At 39.8% G+C, this 20,758-nt stretch overlaps 1 protein-coding gene and 1 pseudogene across 3 annotated transcripts in view; one reads left to right on the top strand and one right to left on the bottom strand.

Moving 5' to 3' along the window:
• Positions 1–20,758, bottom strand: part of ROS1 (ROS proto-oncogene 1, receptor tyrosine kinase) — a 176,889-nt gene that overhangs the window by 97,015 nt on the left and 59,116 nt on the right. For all 3 annotated transcript variants that reach the window (XM_070073675.1, XM_070073674.1, XM_051855385.2), the window contains 4 exons: positions 20,595–20,705; positions 19,437–19,615; positions 16,824–17,015; positions 9,693–9,793 (listed from right to left, as the gene is read on the bottom strand). In XM_070073675.1, coding sequence (XP_069929776.1) covers positions 9,693–9,793; positions 16,824–17,015; positions 19,437–19,615; positions 20,595–20,705 — 583 coding nt within the window. The remainder of the gene's footprint in view (positions 1–9,692; positions 9,794–16,823; positions 17,016–19,436; positions 19,616–20,594; positions 20,706–20,758) is intronic.
• On the top strand, positions 10,736–11,977 carry LOC108177462 (survival motor neuron protein-like; annotated as a pseudogene).

Here is a 20,758-nt window from a genome sequence, read left to right as displayed (position 1 = left end):
AATTCCGGCAGTGACCTCCTAAGATACATAAAGCCAAATTCCAAATACAAGGTTGCTCACCAAGCAGAGCACACACAGTCTGAGGAGGCTGGCCATCCTGGACCACTTGCAGAGCCACTGCAGCTTACACAGGTGAGTGCATCAATAACAGCCTTGCTTCCAAGATTGTATATATAGGTTTCAACATTCCCAAGTCTGTCTCCACAACAGCGTTCCCTTGCAGGGCCAGAATGGATATCCCTTAGTTGCCACTGGCTTGGACTGCCCCTTTTATCCTGCTGAAGACCTCTCTCTCCTGTGAAAGTCTCCTGAATGTCTGGATTGACCCCAAAATTCTTGATCTCTGGTTTTCAACAAAGTTTCAACACAGCCTCCTCACATTCAGGGGGTCTACTCTACAACAGCCCCTCAACAAAATGCAAAGCTAGACTTGAATCAAAACCCAAGCAATAATTAGTAAAAAGGTGTTTACACAGCAAACCCTTCTGTGAGGCATGAGATGTGAATGAACGATTTTCAAAAATTCATGGGAAATGTATATAATGAAAAAACTATGTGTGGATTTCAAGAGAACTTTCACAAAAAAACAAATCTCTGAATTCCATTTTCCACAAACTTTTTAAGTTCGCTTGTATAAAAGTCAGCTGAGGTTACTTTATTGAGAATTGATTCACCCACTTATTCACTCATTCAGTCAATGTTATTAGGCTAGTTCTATGTTAGCCACTATAAATATAACAGTAAGACAAACATAATCACTGCCTTCATAGAATATATAGGTTAGCTGAAAAGGGAAGTAATTAGCAAATTACTGCACTGCTGAATGGCGCTATAAAAGGAAGAGCAAAGTGGGTTTCTTAGTTGGAAAGTCTAACTGGGTCCTCCATGCAAAGCAATGTCTCATTAAAGCCATGAAGACTAAACATGAGTTAGTCAAGGGATTGGGTTGCAGGAACATTTCAGGCAAAGTGAACATCAAGGATGTAGACTTTTTTTGTAGCAGCATAGTCAGTGCTGACATAACTAAATATACCTGAACTTTCATGACAGGTACATGCTTTTTAATCTCCAGTCAGAAGTGCTTTCTACTAGTTGTAGGTTTATTCTTTTATAAATAGAGGGAAGAGCAGTTTGAAAGGCAGCTTAATTTAGGTTCTCAAGTCCAGAATATAACACACAGCTGATCTCATCCTTACAATAAGCTAGGACTATATTATATCCAAAGTGATAGCCACATGTGACTACTGTGTCTTTGAAATATATACAGTACAATTGAGGAGCTGAGATCTTGGTGTTATTTAATTTAATTAACTTAAATAGAAAAAACTATATCTGATTAATGTTATGAATCATATGAATGTATAATTTGTTATAAAACATTTAATTATTTAAGTAACTTGGGTAGACAGATCAACTTTGTCACCTGTTAACTTTTTCTTAGTAATTTTAGGATTCAAATACAGATCAACTATTTCCTACAAAAATTTAGTGTCAAAATTAAAATGTGCTATAAATATTCACAATCAACATCTAAGAATAATACAAAAACAAACATAAAACAGCTTATTAATAATTTTAATTTAGATTACATATTGAAGTGATAATATTTCATATATTCTATAACATATATTATTAAAATTAAGTTTTCCTATATGGTTTTACTTTTTTAATGAAGTAACTGGGAAATTTACCATTTATATATGTGTTTGTATTATACTGTACTGAGCAGGGTTGACCTAAACTAAAGGACAGGATCTTAAAATGCAAAAGAAGAAATTTTGGTTACATATTGGAAAAAATTTTCTTGTAAGATGGCTCTAGAATTCCTATCTCTTTACAATTTCCTTTTTCCTTTGTTATGATTAACAGGAAAGATTTACTTGGGAGACAAGTGTAATCTCACCAAGAGCTGCTGTATTCCACTGTGCATACAGACCAGGAGACACACTAACCTTTAAGAGGAAACTCCCTTCCTCTGTCTGTGATGCCTGAGAATTTGAACTGCCAAAGAACGCCAGTTAAGGAGCCCTCTGGGATAAACAGACACCAAGAAGGGACCTTGACCCTTCAGGACACTAATTCTGAACACTCTGTATGTCACTTCAGACAGGCACTTGGCAGGTCAACAGGGAAAGTGACTGATTTCTCTCTGGTTCACAGATGGGGAACTAGCCGTAATGCTGTGCCCTACCTGATCTGAACTAACAGGCTAATCAGATGTGTATTGTGTTTTATGTATTATATGTTTAATATTTTGAGGTTTTTTCATCTGTGAAAAAAAGGATTTTTTTTAAATCTGTAGGTATTCTTATGTTATCTTTACCAAGCAGGAATTTTTGGCTTTTGCAAGCTGATAATTTTTTTGAAAATTTGGTGAAAGATATGAATTCTAAATTTCAGAACATGAACAAACATCCCTGGGGCCCATGAACCTCTTGGGGGACCCAACAACCCAATATTGGAAATTTCTCCCCTAGAATATGACCTTTTGCTTTACTTTATTCTTTCTTTATAATTCCTCTAATTATCTATGTGACATTAGACAAATTTATGAACATCTCTGAAATATGATGAGCTATAAATTTGTCCTGTAAAAGATCTGACATTCTATATTTAAATTTCACATATGTAACTACTTTCTTGAAACTAAATGCTATCACTGTTTAACATAAAAATAACACGGAACTCATTGAGCCTAATAGCTAAGATGCTGGTTAATACACCTGTGTCCCACATCAGAGTGCCCGAGCACAATACCCGGTTCCAACTCCTGACCCCAGCTTCCTGCTGATGCAGACCTCAGGAGGCAGCAGTGATGGCTCAAGTAATTAGTTTCCTGTCAATCAAATGAGAGACCTGTGTTGTTTCCCAGCTCCTGGCTTTAGCCCAGCCCAGCATTGGTCATTTGGGTAGTGAACCAGTCAAAGGGAGCATTTTTGGATTTTATAGTATGATTAGAAGCAAAAAATTCAGCAACAAGAACACAAACAGGGGCCAGTGCTGTGGTGCAGTGGGTTAACACCCTGGCCTGAAGCGCCATCATCCCATATGGGCGCCGGTTCAAGACACAGCTGCTCCACTTCCCATCCAGCTCTCTGCTATGGCCTGGGAAAGCAGTATAAGATGGCACAAGTCCTTGAGCCCCTGCACCCGCATGGGAGACCCGGAAGAAGCTCCTGGCTCCTGGCTTCGAATCAGCACAGCTCTGGCTGTTGCAGCCAATTGGGGAGTGACCCAACGGAAGGAAGACCTCTCTCTCTATCTCTCTCTCTCTCTGTAACTCTCACTTTCAAATAAAATAAATAAATTTTAAAAAAAAGAACACAAACAGTGGAAGGGTAATAATTGGAAACACAGTCAGAAGGTTTTAAGATAATTTGTAAAGTATACTTTTGAATATTGACTTAATAATTTGAAGATATGTAATGTAAAAATGAACATTTGAATAGCTAATGCAACCTATAAATACAAATAGGCATAATTAAAGTGTCATTGTCATCAGAGAGAGACAAAATGGAATACCAAAAAACATTATATTCACTCAAAAAAGCAGAGAAGTAGGAACAGAAAAAACAGAAGAGATAAATAGAAGTCAAACATGAAGATGGTAGACTTAAATCCAAATATATTAACAAAAATATATATATTAACAGTTAAACTAAATGAAACTGCACCAAGAACTCAGAAGTTCTCAAGCTATATAAAAAAGTAAATCCCAATATGCTGTTCATAACAAATACTTTTACAGGGTTGGCGCTATGGTGCAGCGGGTGAACACCCTGTCCTGAAGCTCCAGCATCCCATATAGGTGCCAGTTTGAAACCCAGCTGCTCCACTTCCAATCCAGCTCTCTGCTATGGCCTGGGATAGCAGTAGAAGATGGCCCAAGTCCTTGGACCCCTGCACCCGCATGGGAGACCTGGAGGAAACTCCTGGCTCCTGACTTTGGATCGACTCAGCTCCAGCCGTTTCGGCCAGTTGGGGAGTGAACCATCAGATGGAAGACCTCTCTCTTTCTCTCTCTCTCTCTTGCTCTCGCTCTCTCTCTTTCTGCCTCTCCTCTCTTTGTGTAACTCTGACTTTCAAATAAATAAATCTTTGAAAAAAAAAATACCTTTACAGACACAAATAGATTAGAAGTACAGAATGGAAATATAGATATCAAGCAAACCCTAAGAAAAGAACATTGCTGTGGCTACATGAATATCAAAGTAATCTTTAATTTGAAGACTCCTACCATAGGTGAATAATGATATTTTATAATGATAAAAATGCAATATATTCAAGTGTATAAATAACCAATATACTAAATGATAGTACCTAGATACATGAATTAAAGAGAACTATAGGCAAAGCTAGAATCATAGCTGGAGACTAACACATACTCTTTCTCAGTGATAGATAATATAAGCAGACAAAAATACTTTAACAGCACTATCAACAAAAATTACCCATTTGATATTTATAGACCTTTATACTCAATGCTTCATAACTCATTTTATAAGATCACTATAATCATCACTAAATTATTCTACAAGGAAACCACTAGAACATATAAATGAATCTAACAATGCATCAAGATAAAAAGTCAAATACAGTACAAAATAACTTATATTTCTCCATATTAGTTATGAGCATTTAGAAAATGGAATTTAAGGGTAATTCAAATAAAAACCACAATGAGGTTTCATCTCAACCCAGTTAGAATGGCTATCATCCAAAAATCAAAAAATAACAAATGTTAGCAAGGATGATGGGAAATAGGTACACTAAAACACTGTTGGTGGGAATATATATATATGTATATATAACCTTTATGGAAGACAGTATGGAGATTCCTCAGAAATCTGAAAATAAATCTACCATATGACCTAGCCATCTCACACCTGGGAATTTACCTAACAGAAATGAAATCAACACATGAAAAAGTTACTTGTATTCCCATGTTTTTAGCCACTGAATTCATAATAGTTAAGATATGGAATCAACCCAGATGTCCATCAACTGATGACCAGATAAAGAAGTTGTGGTATATATACATGATGAAATACTACTCAGCCATAAAAGAGAATGAAATTCTGTCTTTCACAACAAAATGGATGCAAGTGGAGACCATTATGCTTAGTGAAATAATCTAGTCCCAAAAAAAAACAAATTTCATATGTTTTCCCTGATTTGAATTTGCTAATATACAGAGTACAAAAATATGTAATATATAGGAGCAAAACAGACTTTTGAGATTTGATTATGGCTTATAGTCCTTGTCTATACTCATGAGGCACAGTGATTTTTCTACTCTCTACTTGCTGAATTCTTTATCTGTTGGAGGGTAAGCTTGTGATTATAAAGAAAATTGAAAGTATGCCATTATAAAAATTAACAGAAAAATAAGAAAAAAGGAAGAGGAAGGGTGGGAGTGAGGAAGGAAGGAAGGGTAGAGTGGGAAATATAATTATGCTCTCAAAGCTATAAAGTGATCCCTGTTAGGAATTTGGAAAACATTATGCTGAGTGAAATAAGCCATTCCCAAAGGGACAAATACCACTTGTTCTCCCTGATACGTGACAACTAACTGAGCACCAAAAAGGAAACCTGTTAAAGTGAAATGAACACTAGGAGAAACGGTGACTTGATCAGCACTCCCCCTGACTGTTGATGAACAACTCAATATGTTATCCCTCGTAGAATTTTTTTGTTTGTTCTACTTAATACTTTTGGTTGAATACTGTAATCAATAGACAATTCTTCTTAAGTGCTGAAACTTAACTGAAAAGTGATCGCTTTTAAGTATAAGAGTGCAAGTAAGAGAGGGAAGAGATGTGCAATTCAGGACATGCTCAAGCTGACTTACCTCAAACGGTAGAGTTAGAAACATACCAGGGGATTCCTATTCAATCCCATCAAGGTGGCATGTACCAATGCCATCTCACTAGTCCCAGTGATCAATTTCTGTTCACAATTGATCATAATGATAGGACTAAGAACCAAAGGGATCACATAAACAAGAATAGTGTCTGCGAATACTAGCTGATAGAATAAAAAAGGGAGAGAACTATCCAACATGGGAAGTGAGATACACAGCAGACCCATAGAATGGCAGATGTCCCAAACAGCACTCTGGCCTCAGAATCAGCCCTTAAGGCATGTGGATCTGGCTGAAAAGCCCATGAGAGTATTTCAGGCATGGAAAGCCAAGACACTCTGGGGGGAGTGGGGAACCTAAATGAAAGATCTCTGCGAGTGAGATCCCAGTGGAAAGAACAGGTCATTGAAGAAGGAGGTACCTTTCTCTGAAGGGAGGAGAGAACTTCCACTTTGACCATGGCCTTGTCTAATTATGATCAGAGTCAGAGAACTCAGGGGGCTTCCATAGCCTTGGCAGCTCATGACAAGAGCCTAGGTTGATTACTGATGCCATCAACAAGAGTGTCAATTTGTTAAGTCAACAACAGGAGTCACTGTGCACTTACTCCTCATGTAGGATCTCTGTCCTTAGTGTGCTGTACATTGAGATTTAATGCTATAACTAGTACTCAAACAGTATTTTTCACTTTGTGTTTATGTGTGGGAGCAAACTGTTGAAATCTTTACTTAATGTATGCTAAACTGATTTTCTGTATATAAAGAGAATCGAAAATGAATCTTGATGTGAATGGAAGGGGAGTGGGAGTGGGAAAGGGGAGGGTTGCGGGTGGGAGGGACGTTATGGGGGGGGGAAGCCATTGTAATCCATAAGCTGTGCTTTGGAAATTTATATTCATTAAATAAAAGTTAAAAAAAGCTATATATATGAAATACAAAAAAGTTATTGCAGAAATTAAAGAAAAAATAAAAGTAGGGGGTTTGAGGGAGGGAGGAAGGAAGGCAAGTATGGTTATCTTCTTAGAATTGTGTCTATGAAACACATGAAATCTGTTATCTTTATATTAATAAAAATTTCACAAAGAACATGGAATTTAAAAAAAATTATAAAGCATCAAAAAGCATTAGGCACTTAACAGCGAATTTAATGAGAGATGTACAGACTTTTATATCAGAAACTCTATCTCTCTCTCTGCCCTTCTCTCTGGAACTCTGCCATTCAAATAAATAATGTTTAAACAAAAAGTTGGGGGGGTAGTGCTGTGGCAATGCAGGTAAATACACCACCTGTAACACCAGTATCCCATATGGGTGCCAGTTCAATTCCTGACTGCTCTACTTCCATTCCAGCTCCCTGATAAAGCTCCTGGGAAAGTGGCAGGTGCTTGGGCCCCTGCCCCCATATTGGGAGATCCCGATGAAGCACCTGGCTCCTGGCTGCAGTCCGGCACAGCCCAGCCCCAGCCATTAAAGTCATAGGGAGTGAACCAGTGAATGGAAGATCTCTCTCTCCCCCTCTCTCTGTAACCCTGTCTTTTAAAAACTAAATAAATCTTTTTTTTTTTTTTTTTGGACAGGCAGAGTGGACAGTGAGAGAGAGAGAGAGAAAGGTCTTCCTTTTTCCATTGGTTCACCCTCCAATGGCTGCTGCGGCTGGCACACTGCACCAATCTGAAGCCAGGAGACAGGTGCTTCTCCTGGTCTCCCATGCAGGTGCAGGGCCCAAGCACTTGGGCCATCCTCCACTGCACTCCCAGGCCACAGCAGAGAGCTGGACAGGAAGAGGAGCAACTGGGACAGAATCCAGCGCTCCGACTGGAACTAGAACCTAGGGTACCGGTGCTGCAGGCAGAGGATTAGCCTATTGAGCCGTGGCCCAAAAACCAAATAAATCTTTTTAAAACTCCAAATGCTCATAGAGGAATGCATAGCAGAGTATGACATTATTTATTCAGTAAAATATACTATTCAGGAATAAAAATGAACACACATAATAACATGGAATCTTAGAGGATATTATTCCAAGCAAAAGAAGCCATATACAAAAGAACATTATTATGGGGGTGTGGGTGGCAATTGGGAAGGGACACAAGAAATTCTCTGTGATGACAGATATGTTCTTTGTGTCTTACCAAAGCTGATTTAATGTAACACGTGAGATCTGAATATTACACAGGATGTATATTGAACCTAATTGTAAAAAGCAGAAGTATTAGAAAATGTATAGAAAAAATTCCTGACAATGATAATATGGAAGATGAAGGATGTCAACAAAAGCAAACAGGCTGCTTTGTTCTTTCAGGAGGACAACTTGCATGGTTCCCTCCATTCTTCAGTTCTCATCTGTGACATCACAGGATAATTTTTAATTTTTTTTAGAATTTTTACTAATATGTAATTCCTGTACATTTTATGGGTTCTAGTGTACCATTTCTATATATGTAAACAGCATAAGCTGATCAAATGAAGTAATTAGCATTTTCTTTTTTTTTTTTTAATTTTTTTTGACAGGCAGAGTAGACAGTAAGAGAGAGACAGAGAGAAAGGTCTTCCTTTTGCCGTTGGTTCACCCTCCAATGGCCGCCGCAGCCGGTGCGCTGCGGCCAGCGTACCGCGCTGATCCGATGGTAGGAGCCAGGAGCCAGGTGCTTTTCCTGGTATCCCATGGGGTGCAGGGCCCAAGCACCTGGGCCATCCTCCACTGCACTCCCTGGCCACAGCAGAGAGCTGGCCTGGAAGAGGGGCAACCGGGACAGAATCTGGCGCCCCAACTGGGACTAGAACCCGGTGTGCTGGCGCCGCTAGGCAGAGGATTAGCCTAGTGAGCCGGGATTAGCCTAGTGAGCCGCGGCGCCGGCCCAACATTTTCTTTATGTTTGGAGCCTATAAGCTCCTCTTTTCTAGGTGTTTACACAGGATATAACACATTATCATGAACGACAGTCACCCCTACTGTGATGTAGAACTCTAGAATCTATTACTTTTGTCTAATTCTGTTTTGGCACGTGTTATCCAGCTTTCTCTATGCACTCTTCCCCATCCTTTCTTTCCCAGCCTGAAGTAATCATTATGCTAAATTCAGACTGACTTTTTTAACTTCCATTTTTGAACGTGAGTATGTAGTATTTGTGTTTCTGTGTCTTGCCTATTTCCCTTAATCTAATGTCCTTCCATTCTATCTATTTTGCTGCTAATGTGACAATTTCATTTATCTTATGGCTTAGTAATATTCCACTGTGCATATATACTACATTTGCTTTATATATCCATACATCAATGGATGTTTTTGCTGTGTCCATATCTTAGCTATTTTGAAAAGTGCTGCAATAAACACGGGAGTGCAGATATTTTTTGACATGTGATTTAATTTCCTATGAATATATACTCAAAAGCAAGACAGTTGGATGATGTAGCAGATCCATTTTTTTAGTTTTTTGAGGAACCCCCAAAGTGCTCTCCAAATAGCTGTACTGATTTTCATTCCCATCAACAATGTATAAGGGTTCACTTTCCTCAACACGGGTATTTTCTTTATCATCCATAATGTATACTCTACTTAATTAAGATGCAGAAAAATCCATTCTACATTTTCTGAGCTCTTGAACTGCATTCTCTCTAGTGTCGCCACTGTGCTCTGTTCATATCAACACTCATCATATTCTATTGTAATTACCTGTTTACAAAATTATCTTTCCCCATAAGCACAATGCCTGCAACATAGTAGGCAATTGGTGAATCTTTACTGAAAGAATACATGAACTTTCATGCATTACCATTTATAACCAAGGGACAAGTCATTCTCTCAATTGCCTTTGAGAGATACTACTTACCTCTGTCCCCGAAGAACAGCTGTGTACAGGTGAATACACTGACTGTCTTGAACCAACCAATACAGGAGCCCATCACTGAGGTCCAAAGTAAGAGCAATTACCTACATGGAAAATACAGTGAGAAAATGAACTAAACACATGTTCGAAGCATGCCTTTGTGAATAAATTACACTTAAGCTATGCATTTCCCCTTAACATCCTCTTTGCAATAATACATTCAGTGATGTTAATTTAACTTCTGTTGAGAAGTTAAATTTACCTATTATGCTATTTGGAAAGAAGTAATAGTTTCCTGAAATTCTCCAAAAAGCAAGGAATACCTTTCTTTTTTTACAAGCAGAGTGGACAGTGAGAGAGAGAGAGACAGACAGAGAGAAAGGTCCTCCTTTTTCTGTTGGTTCACCCTCCAATGGCCACCGCAGCCCAAGCACTGTGGCCGGTGCATCGCGCTGATCCGAAGCCAGGAACCAGGTGCTTCTCCTGGTCTCCCATTCAGGTGCAGGGCCCAAGTACTTGGGCCATCCTCCACTGCACTCCCGGGCCATGGCAGAGAGCTGGCCTGGAAGAGGGGCAACCGAGACAGAATCCGGCACCCCAACTGGGACTAGAACCCGGGGTGCCGGCGCCGCAAGATGGAGGATTATCCTATTGAGCCGCGGCGCTGGCCCTAATACCTTTTTTTAAAATAACTTTTATAACTTTACAACAGTGGTTTTCAAACTATGATTCTCAATGCCAGCAGCAGCTACATCACCTGCAAACCTGGTACAAATACAAATTCTCAACCACATTCCAGAACTACTAAATCTTACATTTAGAGCCTGTGTCTTGCCCAAAGCTAGCCATCACTCAAGACTTTTCAGCCACATTAGCCAATGAATTTTTTGTTGTTTAAATCAGTTGTTCTCAAACACTGCTACACATTAAAATCATCTACGAAAATTTTAAAAATCTCAATTCCCAGGTTGCACCCTATTAAATTACAATAGCTAGGAATGGAACCCACACTTGTTATGCTTTAAAATTTCCCAAAGGAGCTCACTATGGCAATGGGCAGTGGCAGCGGCGGAGGCAGCGTCCCAGAGCCAGAGGACGCTAGCTGTTGCAGCGTAGAATTAGCCAGAGTGGTGATACTGACATTTGGGATGATACTGCATTGATAAAAGCTTACAATAAAGCTGTAGCGTCCTTTAAGCATGGTTTGAAGAATGGTGACATTTGTGCAACATCAGATAAACCGAAAGTCACACCTAAAAGAAAACCTGTTAAGAAGAATAAATGCCAAAAGAATACCACAACTCCCTTGAAACAGTGGAAGGTTGGGGACAAATGTTCTGCCATTTGGTTAGAAGATGGCTTTATCAACCTAGCTACAATTGTTTCAGTTGATTTTAAGACAGAAACCTGTGTTGTGGTTTACACTGGATATGGAAACAGAGAAGAGCAAAACGTGGCCGGCACCACGGCTCACTTGGCTAATCCTCTGCCTGCAGAGCCGGCACCCCAGGTTCTAGTCCCAGTTGCGACACCAGATTCTGTCCCAGTTGCTCCTCTTCCAGCCCAGCTCTTTGCTGTAGCCCGGGAAGGCAGTGGAGGATGGCCCAAGTGCTTGGGCCCTGCACCTGCATGGGAGACCAGGAGGAAGCACCTGTCTCCTGGCTTCAGATTGGCGCAGCACGCCAGCCATAGCGGCCATTTGGGGTGGAACCAATGGAAAAGGAAGACCTCTGTGTGTGTGTGTGTGTCTGTCTGTCTGTCTGTCTAACTCTGCCTGTCGAAAAAAAAAAAAGAGCAAAATGTGTCTGATCTACTTTCCCCAGCATGTAAAGCAGCTAATAATATAGAACCCAATGCTCAGGAGAATGAAAATGAAAGTCAAGTCATCTACAGATGAAAGTGAGAACTCCTCCAGGTCTCCGGGAAGTAAACCAAGTAATATCAAGTCGACAGCTAATCCTTGGAACTCTTTCTTCCCTCCGCCACCCCCCCATGCCAGGATCAGGAATGGGACCTGGAAAGCCAGTGGTCAATGGCCACCACCATCACGGTCACTGCCACCCCTACCACCCCGCTTCTTGTCATGCTTGTCATGCTGGCTGCCCCCAGTATGTCATACTGGGCCACCAGTAATTCCCCCACCACCTCCCATATGTGCAGATTCTCTTGATGATGCTGATGCCTTGGGAAGTATGTTGATCTCTTGGTACTTGAGTGGCTGTCATACTGGCTACTACATGGGCTTCAAGCAAAGTCAGAAAGGAGGAAGATGCTCACATTTCAGTTAAGGAGTAATGGAGACAGTGTTCCTTAATAGGTACAGCTGTCTCCCAAGGAAAAGGCTATCTAGATGTTCCCTGGCCAATATGAATAACAATCTCATCATTTTCTTCAAGAACACTCCATTGGTGACATGATCATCTGCACTTTTGCTCTTGCTGTATGTATTCCATTCTTAAATAGCTAGAAAAGCATTTTTAAAAACTGCTTGATGGCATGTACCAATGCCATCTCACTGTTCCAGGTGATCAGTTTCAGTTCACAGTTGGTCATGGTGGAGTGACTGGGAGTCAAAGGGAGCACATAGACAAGTCTAGTACCTGCTAACGCTAACCGATGGAGTAAATAAAGGGGAGAGTGATCCAACATGGGAAGTGAGATACTCAGCAGACTCATAGAATGGCAGATGTCCTAAATAGCACTCTGGCCTCAGAATCAGCCCTAAAGGCATTCGGAGCTGGCTGAAAAGCCCATGAGAGTATTTCAGGCATGGAAAGCCAAGACACTCTGGCAAAAGATCTCTGCGAGTGAGATCCCAGTGGAAAGAACAGGTCATCAAAGAAGGAGGTACCTTTCTCTGAAGGGAGGAGAGAACCTCCACTTTGACTATGACCTTGTCTAAACAAGATAAGAGTCGGAGAACTCAGAGGGCTTCCATAGCCTTGGAAACTCATGACTGGAGCATAGGGAGATTACTGATGCCATAGACAGGAGTGTCAATTGGTAAAGTCAACAACAGGAGTCACTGTGCACTTACTCCTCATGTAGGATCTCTATCCTTAATGTGCTGTACATTGAGATTTAATGCTATAACGAGTACTCAAACAATATATTTCACTTTGTGTTTCTATGGGGGTGCAAACTGTTGAAATCCTTACTTAATGCATACTAAACTGATCCTCTGTAAAAAAAAAAAAAAAAAAAAAAAAAGAAGAAATTATCAATTCCCAACTTGACTCTCACTGGGATTAAACATGACAATAGGTCTGCTCTGATTTCATCATCATTTAAAAAAAAATCATCTATTATTTTTCACTTTATGTTTCTGTGTGGGAGCAAACTGTTGAAATCCATACTTGATGTATACTAAGCTGATCTTCTGTATATTAAGATAATCAAAAATGAATCTTGATGTGAATGGAAGGGGAGAGGGAGTGGGAAAGGGGAGGGTTGTGGGTGGGAGGGACGGTATGGGGGGGAAGCCATTGTAATCCATAAGTCGTACTTTGGAAATTTATATGCATTAAATAAAAGTTAAAAAAAAACTGCTTGATTAACTGAACAATGAAAATGTAAGTGATTAAAACTCAGTGCCAAATTTAGTGCACAGAAGTCAATCAGCTGGGGCCGGAGCTGTGGCGTAGTGGGTAAAGCCTCCACCTGCAGTGCCGCCATCCCATGTGGACACCAGTTCAAGACCCGGCTGCTCCACTTCCAATCCAGCTCTCTGCTATGGCCTGGGAAAGCAGTAGAAGATGGCCCAAGTCCTGGGGCCCCTGCACTCATGTGGGAGACCCAGAAGAAGCTCCTGGCTCCTTGCTTCTGATCGATTCAGCTCTGGCCATTGCAGCTAATTGAAGAGTGAACCAAAAGATGGAAGAACCCCCCAACCCCCGCTGCCTCCCCTTCTCTCTCTGTGTAACTCTTTCAAATAAATAAATAAATCTTTTTTTAAAAAAGTCAATCTGCAAAAACTGTGATTGAACACAGTTCAACTTTTGTATAGTGTAACTTTCTTAGTTAAGTATGTTAAGCTTTCTATTCATACTTTTAAAACTAAATGAAAAAAGGGGCCAGCACTGTGGCGTAGTGGGTAAAGCTGCCACCTGCAGTGTCGCCATCCCATGTGGACACCAGTTCAAGACCCGGCTGCTCCACTTCCAATCCAGCTCTCTGCTATGGCCTGGGAAAGCAAGTACAAGGTGGCCCAAGTCCTTGGGGCCCTGCACCCATCTGGGAGACCCGGAAGAAGCTCCTGGCTCCTGGCTTCAGATCCACGCAGCTCCGGCCATTGCAGCCAACTAGAGGGTGAACCAGCAGATGGAAGACCTCCCTCTCTCTCTCTCTCTCTCTCTCTCTCTCTCTCTCTCTGCCTCTCCTTCTCCTTGTGTGCAATTCTGACTTTCAAATAAATCAATAAATCTTTTTAAAAAAATTTAAACCTTCCCAGGTATTGCCAGTATGCCACCAAGTTTGAGAATCTATAATTTAAACCATTTTGAGTTGTATTTTCTGTTAATTGTGACCAAATACATGTTTATACATTTTACAAAGGTAATACACACTGAGTGCTTATAATTGGACAGTCACGTCCATATAAAGTCTTAGTTCTAGGTGACATTTGAAAACTACTTCTCACTACTCGTTTGTCTTTTTGTTTTAAACCATATCTTAAATTTACATCCAGTTGTATAGGTGAGGCCTGAGAAAGACTACTTCTATAAAATAGAACTAGTGTGATAGAAGTTACTATCCAAAGGCTATTATCTTTTTTTCTTTCTTTGCCTTTAAAGCATAGATATACATGTTTTATAGGCACTTATATATAGATTTTTTTTTTCAGATAAACTGAGATTGTCAAGAGCCTACCAGAGTAATAGAATCTAGGGCAGACTTAAAGTCTGAGAGGTAGGATTATAGCTCATAATGGCTCAAGTAATTAGGTTCATGCCATCCACATAGGAGACCTGAATTGAGTACTGTGATCTCAGCTTTAGCCTGGTTTACCCCACTCATTGTAAGCATTTGGGGAGTAAGCCATCAGATAGGAAAACTCTCTTGGCTCTCTCTCTCTCTCTTTCTGCTTCTTAAAAAATAGATACAAATTATTTTTAAAAATAATAATTGGCTGATTGTACTTCCTTATATCTGCTGATTATGAAACCTGCATGATAAATCTGTGAATAACTCAAATGAAAGAGTCAGATGAGGAGCATTGCTGAGCGTAAAATATGTTGCCTTCAAAACATCCACCAGCAGTAATGGAAGCAGACGGATATGACATAAAATCATGGAACCAGAACACAGATTTGTAAAAGTAGCAGCAACATTTGGCAGCCTAGGAGAGGATTTGGAGTGGAAATTTAAAGAAGTGTGTCTCATTGAACATACTGAGAAATCTAATGACTCACTTATTTATGGACATGTCCTCAGGGCCACTCCACAGCTTTTCCTGGCTGCTGAGAGTGCTCGAATGACAAGATCAACAAGATCAAGAAGATCTGGAAGCGGGAAGATGATTGACAAAGCCAGGAAGATGGAGAGGAAGTTACTCTTGAGATAAAGCTATCTTCAATATGCTTTTTCAAAAATGAAAGTGCTTCCCCTGAGAATCATGTGAGACACAGAAAATAGATTTTCTTTATATTCAGGATCAAGCGGCTACAATATAGAATCATGGGAGGCTTTTATTATTTGGCAGGAGTGATTAGTTTTTGGACATGGTACATAAATTTATATCTTTTAAATATCTGTGTTATTATCTGTATATGCAAACCAGGTCTCTCTAAATGTCTCAGGAGTTATAGCACATATATCTTATGGAATAGGGGATCAAGTGACTCAACAGTTAGATTATGTATGTACATAATTTTTTTAATGACCTAGTAAAATGGTTATATATATATATATATATATATATATATATTGTCTCTACCAAAGAAAAGGTTAAAAAATTAAGGAAAAGGGGATATATAAAGTAGAAATAGTAAGAGTGGTTTATTTAAAAAAAAGAGTAGTTTATTTCTTCTTAATGCTTTCATAATTTCTAAATTTCTTACAAAGGATTTATATCATTATCATGATCAGAAAAAATAACATTTGGAAATTTAGATGAATGTCTATGCTGTAGTTAAATAGATGTAAGAAAATAAATATTGCTTCTAAAAATTGAAAAAGTAAAAATAACATTTGTTTTAGAAAAGCTCCTATATCAGGTATATTTTTCAGGTTAAGTTACAATAGTAAAAGCCTAACTATTAAGCATTTATTGTGAACCCACTACTTCACATGAAATATCACATATTATCCCAATAAAAACTGAGAGACATGATAATTGTTAGCCCTATATTTTAGGAGATAGACACAGAAAAGTCATAAAAATCTACCTAAAGATCACACAGTTTTTAGAACAGCTAATACCCAAAATTGAGAATAAAATACCTAATCACTACTAAACAAGAAACTCTAAAATAGTAAATAGAAGTTATTGAAGACAACAAAAACAGGAAGAACTAAAATACTTTTAAGAGTGGGTTCACTTAAAATAGGTAAAGCAAACTATAGAAATCTCCATACTATGTTTGAACTTATATAATAAATTATGACCAACAAATGTTCAAGAAAGTTTGATTATACCAAGATCTTATGATAACAGTCTTTCATTTTGGATTCTTCCTTAACTATTCAAAATAAGCAGAAATTATATTACTGTATCTATAGAACAGCATCATTTGGTATTATTTTTTTCAAAAATTTATTTATTTATTTGAAAGGCAGAGCTACAGAGAAGTAGCAGAGAGAGAGAGAGAGAGAGAGAGAGAGAGAGAGAGAGATCTTCCATCCAGTGTTCACTCCCTAGATGGCCGCAACAGCCTGAGCTGAGCCGATCTGAAGCCAGGAGCCAGGAGCCTCTTCCAAGTCTCCCATGCAGGTGCAGGAGCCCAAGGATTTAGAACATCTTCTATTGCTTTCTCAGGCCATAGCAGAAAGCTGGATCAGAAGTGGGGCAGCTGAGACTTGAACCAGTGTCCATATGGTATGCTGGCACTGTAGGTGGCGGCTTTACCCACTACACCACAATGCCAGCCCCATTTGATACTATTTAATGGTAAGATCTTATTTTTAATGTGTTACCTTTTTCCCAGAAAACCAGGGCTGTGCCTGTAGTGTAAGGGAACTTTCTCCATTTAGTCTGGTGCTTTCAACTGAGTAGAGTGTGGTCCAGTAGAGATATCCACCAACTGAATCAACTGCCATGTCATTCACCAACAGCTTCACATGAGTCACAATGTCTGTGTGTCCCGTCAACACTGACTGCCTTTGTATCTGTAAAACATAGTAGCGTGGTCAGTTTATGATTTTCAAATGACATTATTTTTGTGACTTACTGCAGTCTTTAATAAACTGTTAGAGTTATCCATTCATTCAATCACGAATATAAGTATACTTCAAATAGTTCATGGAAGATTAGGTGGTGACTTCCAAAACCTACAGAGGAATGCCCAGGATCAAGTCCTGTCTCCGCTTCCCATCCAGCTTCCTATTAATGTGTGCCTTGGGATTCAGCAGATGATGGCTCAAATATTTGGGCCCTTGCCACCCATACAGGAGACCTAGGTGGAGTTTCTGGCTCCTGGCTTCAGTCTGACCCAATCCTGGCTATCGCCAGGCATTTGAGGAGTAAATCAGCTGGTGGAAGTGCTTGCTTGCTTTATCTCTCTGCCTTTCAAATAAATATAAACTTTTCTAAAAGTTCAGTGAAAATGGAATTAAAAGATAAGTTTATTTTGCTGCAAAAAAATTGAAATCCATGAATGTGAGGGACTATAAAATAGTTTATAGAAAACTCATATAAGGCACAAACCTATGCATGAGCTTCAAATTTTATTTGCATAAAAATAAACTTATCTTTTAATTCCATATTTCCATGATCGTTTGAAGTATCCTCATATTTATCAACACCACATGCTAAGTAGTGTGCTAAACCTTGGAAATCTAATAACAAGGAGACATGGCACTTGCCTTCATGGAGCCTATCTCTTTTGGAGTCTATAAAGAGAAGGAAAGTAAATTTGTATACCATACATAATCATACATCCAGGATCCACTTTTGTAGTACAGCAGGTTAAGCTACTGCTGTTACTTTTTTAAAAGAGCAGGAACATGTCTCCTATTTACTTTATATTCTCTATTACACCTTCTCTCAAGACTCTCAACAGGTTGGTAGTAGATAAATGACTATTGGACATATAAATGAATGGACTTGGCCAGTGCCGCGGCTCAATAGGCTAATCCTCTGCCTGCGGTGCCGGCACCTTGGGTTTTATTTAGTCCCTGCTGGGGTGCCGGATTCTGTCCCGGTTGCTCCTCTTCCAGTCCAGCTCTCTGCTGTGGCCCCGGAAGGCAGTGGAGGATGGCCCAAGTGCTTGGGGCCTGCACCCGCATGGGAGACCAGGAGAAGCACCTGGCTTCTGGCTTCGGATCAGCGTTGTGCGCTGGCCGCAGCAGCCATTGGAGGGTGAACCAAAGGTAAAGGAAGACCTTTCTCTCTGTCTCTGTCACTATCCACTCTGCCTGTCAAAAAAAATTTTTTTTGAATAAAAAAATAAAAAAAAATGAACGGACTTAACAAGTGCCTTCTGGGCTGGCACCGCTGCTCAATAGGCTAATCCTCCACCTGCGGCACCGGCACCCCGGGTTCTAGTCCCAGTCGGGGCGCCAGATTCTGTCCCAGTTGCTCCTCTTCCTGTCCAGCTCTCTGCTATGGCCCAAGTGCTTGGGCTTTGCACCTGCATGGGAGACTAGGAGAAGCACCTGGCTCCTGGCTTCGGATCGGATCAGCACGGTGCACTGGCCGCAGCGCACCGGCCGCAGCGGCCATTGAGGGGTGAACCAATGGAAAAGGAAGACCTTTCTCTCTCTCTCTCTCTCTCTCTCTCTCACTGTTCACTCTGCCTGTCAAAAAAAAAGTGCCTTCTGATTAGAAAGTGATTTTCAATACCCTACTTCTTCACCTGTCAGGTGCACTAAGTGTCTTCCTTTTGCCAATTAGCCTATTCTCTACCCTTCTCCATCTTATTCTGTGCCCTCTGAGACTAATATTTATGGATTTCATCAACTAAATTGCCTTGTTCTCTGGCTTCCACTGAGGTTTAGAAAAATGGAAGCATGGGTAGAAGATCAGCCCACAGGAGAGAAGAGAGGGTAGGTACTTAATTTCTCAGCTCCCTCTGCCATACCATACGTGTTGGTAGTGGCTAGATTTCCATGCCCAAGGTCTCAGTCCATGTCATCTGCAACTGTCACCAGTTCATCTCCTTCTTCTCCTTGCCTTTCACACCTGGAGTTCTACCTTCCCACACTTGCCAGCCCAGGGGATGCTTTGCCATCCTTTGTTCATTTTCCCTAACCTTGTCTACACCTTTGAAAACAGTCCTTTCACTTAACTCCCTTTCATGGTGCCTTTAAGCATGCTGTCTTCTGGCCAGCACACTGATCCACAGTCAGCCTTTTAGTGTATTTATTTTAAAACATTATTGAAAATACATAACTGTTATACCAAACAGCACTATAGAAGTTCCTTTACACAGAAATGCATTTAAAACTAAATAAGTTTAGAGATAAATATTAAATAAATGATAGCATAGGTGGTACACACTTAAGAAAAAAGTCATTAAAATGATGTATAAGTCACTGAGATGGGCAGGAATGATTCCAGAACACCCAGAATACCAGGCTTTAACTTACCACATATGTCTTTCCAGCCCAGTAGAGAAAGTGGCCTAGCCACTCAAAAGCTAAAGCCCCTGCTCCTGCAATATTGGGTATGTGATAATTTTCTGAGACATCCGTCCCATTCATCAGCCACACATAAACGTCACCTTTCATGTCGCTGTAGTAGAGGCTGTTGTTATACCAATCCATGTCTCAAAACAAAGGGAGTTGTTAGCAATTATTTTTCATGTTTGTCAATGAAAGCATAGCAAATCAACAAATCACATAAAAACTGCCATATAATATTAAAGTACACACTGACATAGATACTTACTAGAACGTCAGAGATCTGGCAAGAATACTTTGAAAATGTTTTCTGGAAATCTTAACCCCTGGGCCTGGGGAGAGGAGTTACTGTGCGCTGAGCATCTTTTTGCCAAACATTGTCCCAGGTACCTTTCCTATCTCTTCTGATTCCTATGAAGCAGGAATTATCCCCATTTTTGAGATGGCAACAAGATTTGAAGAGATAATCTGTTCTACCTGAGATTTCAGAGATGAAAACAGGGAAGCACCCAGATTCAGGCCAACTCCAAAGTGGCATTCTCTCCCTTAGTAACATACTGCTTCCAAAGTCCAACTCCTACGTTAGAAAGGTGGTTGCACTTTTAATGGCCAAGTAAACAGATAAAATATTATTAGATAAGTATAGAAGCTGTCATCTTCAGACAACATCACTGTTATACCACCCTTCATCCTATTGCCTTCTTGGTAAAAGTATTCATTCATTACTTAATGGTCCTCTTTGTCACCAAATCTTTCTTACACCTTGTTAAGAACTCGATGCAGTAACTCCTTGCACCAGTCTAATAGCTAATTCATGGTACCTTGCAAATAGAAGCCGTCTTAGTGGAACAAGGTAGGCTATTACCATGAGACACTATAGACAGATTAAAATACATGAGCATTATATTACAGCCTCACTGAAGTGGGCATAAATCAATAAATAAACCCGCAGTTGTGAATTATTAAATAGCATTTCTACTTGAAACTTGTTTCACTGGCAGTAGAGTTCAGTTAATATCTTTTCTTTTCACTATTGATCTAGCACCAAAACACTTGATTCTTTTGATTTATTGAGTAACTTGGGAAGTCTTATGAGTTCTAAATGAACAAGGAGTTTGTGTTTACCTGACACATTTCCTATATCAGAGGATAAGAATTCTCCTGGGCCAAAGCTATTTAATGGTTTGCTCCAAAGCCCATCTTCTTTCACAGCCATGATAAATGGTGGTTCTGTAGCTGTTCAATTAAAAATAAATTAAAAGAAACATCACAGAAAACATGATTTATAG

The sequence above is a fragment of the Oryctolagus cuniculus genome, chromosome 5 (assembly GCF_964237555.1).
Source record: "Oryctolagus cuniculus chromosome 5, mOryCun1.1, whole genome shotgun sequence".
Lineage (NCBI taxonomy): Eukaryota > Metazoa > Chordata > Mammalia > Lagomorpha > Leporidae > Oryctolagus > Oryctolagus cuniculus.
This window is presented reverse-complemented; position numbering and strand designations above follow the sequence as displayed.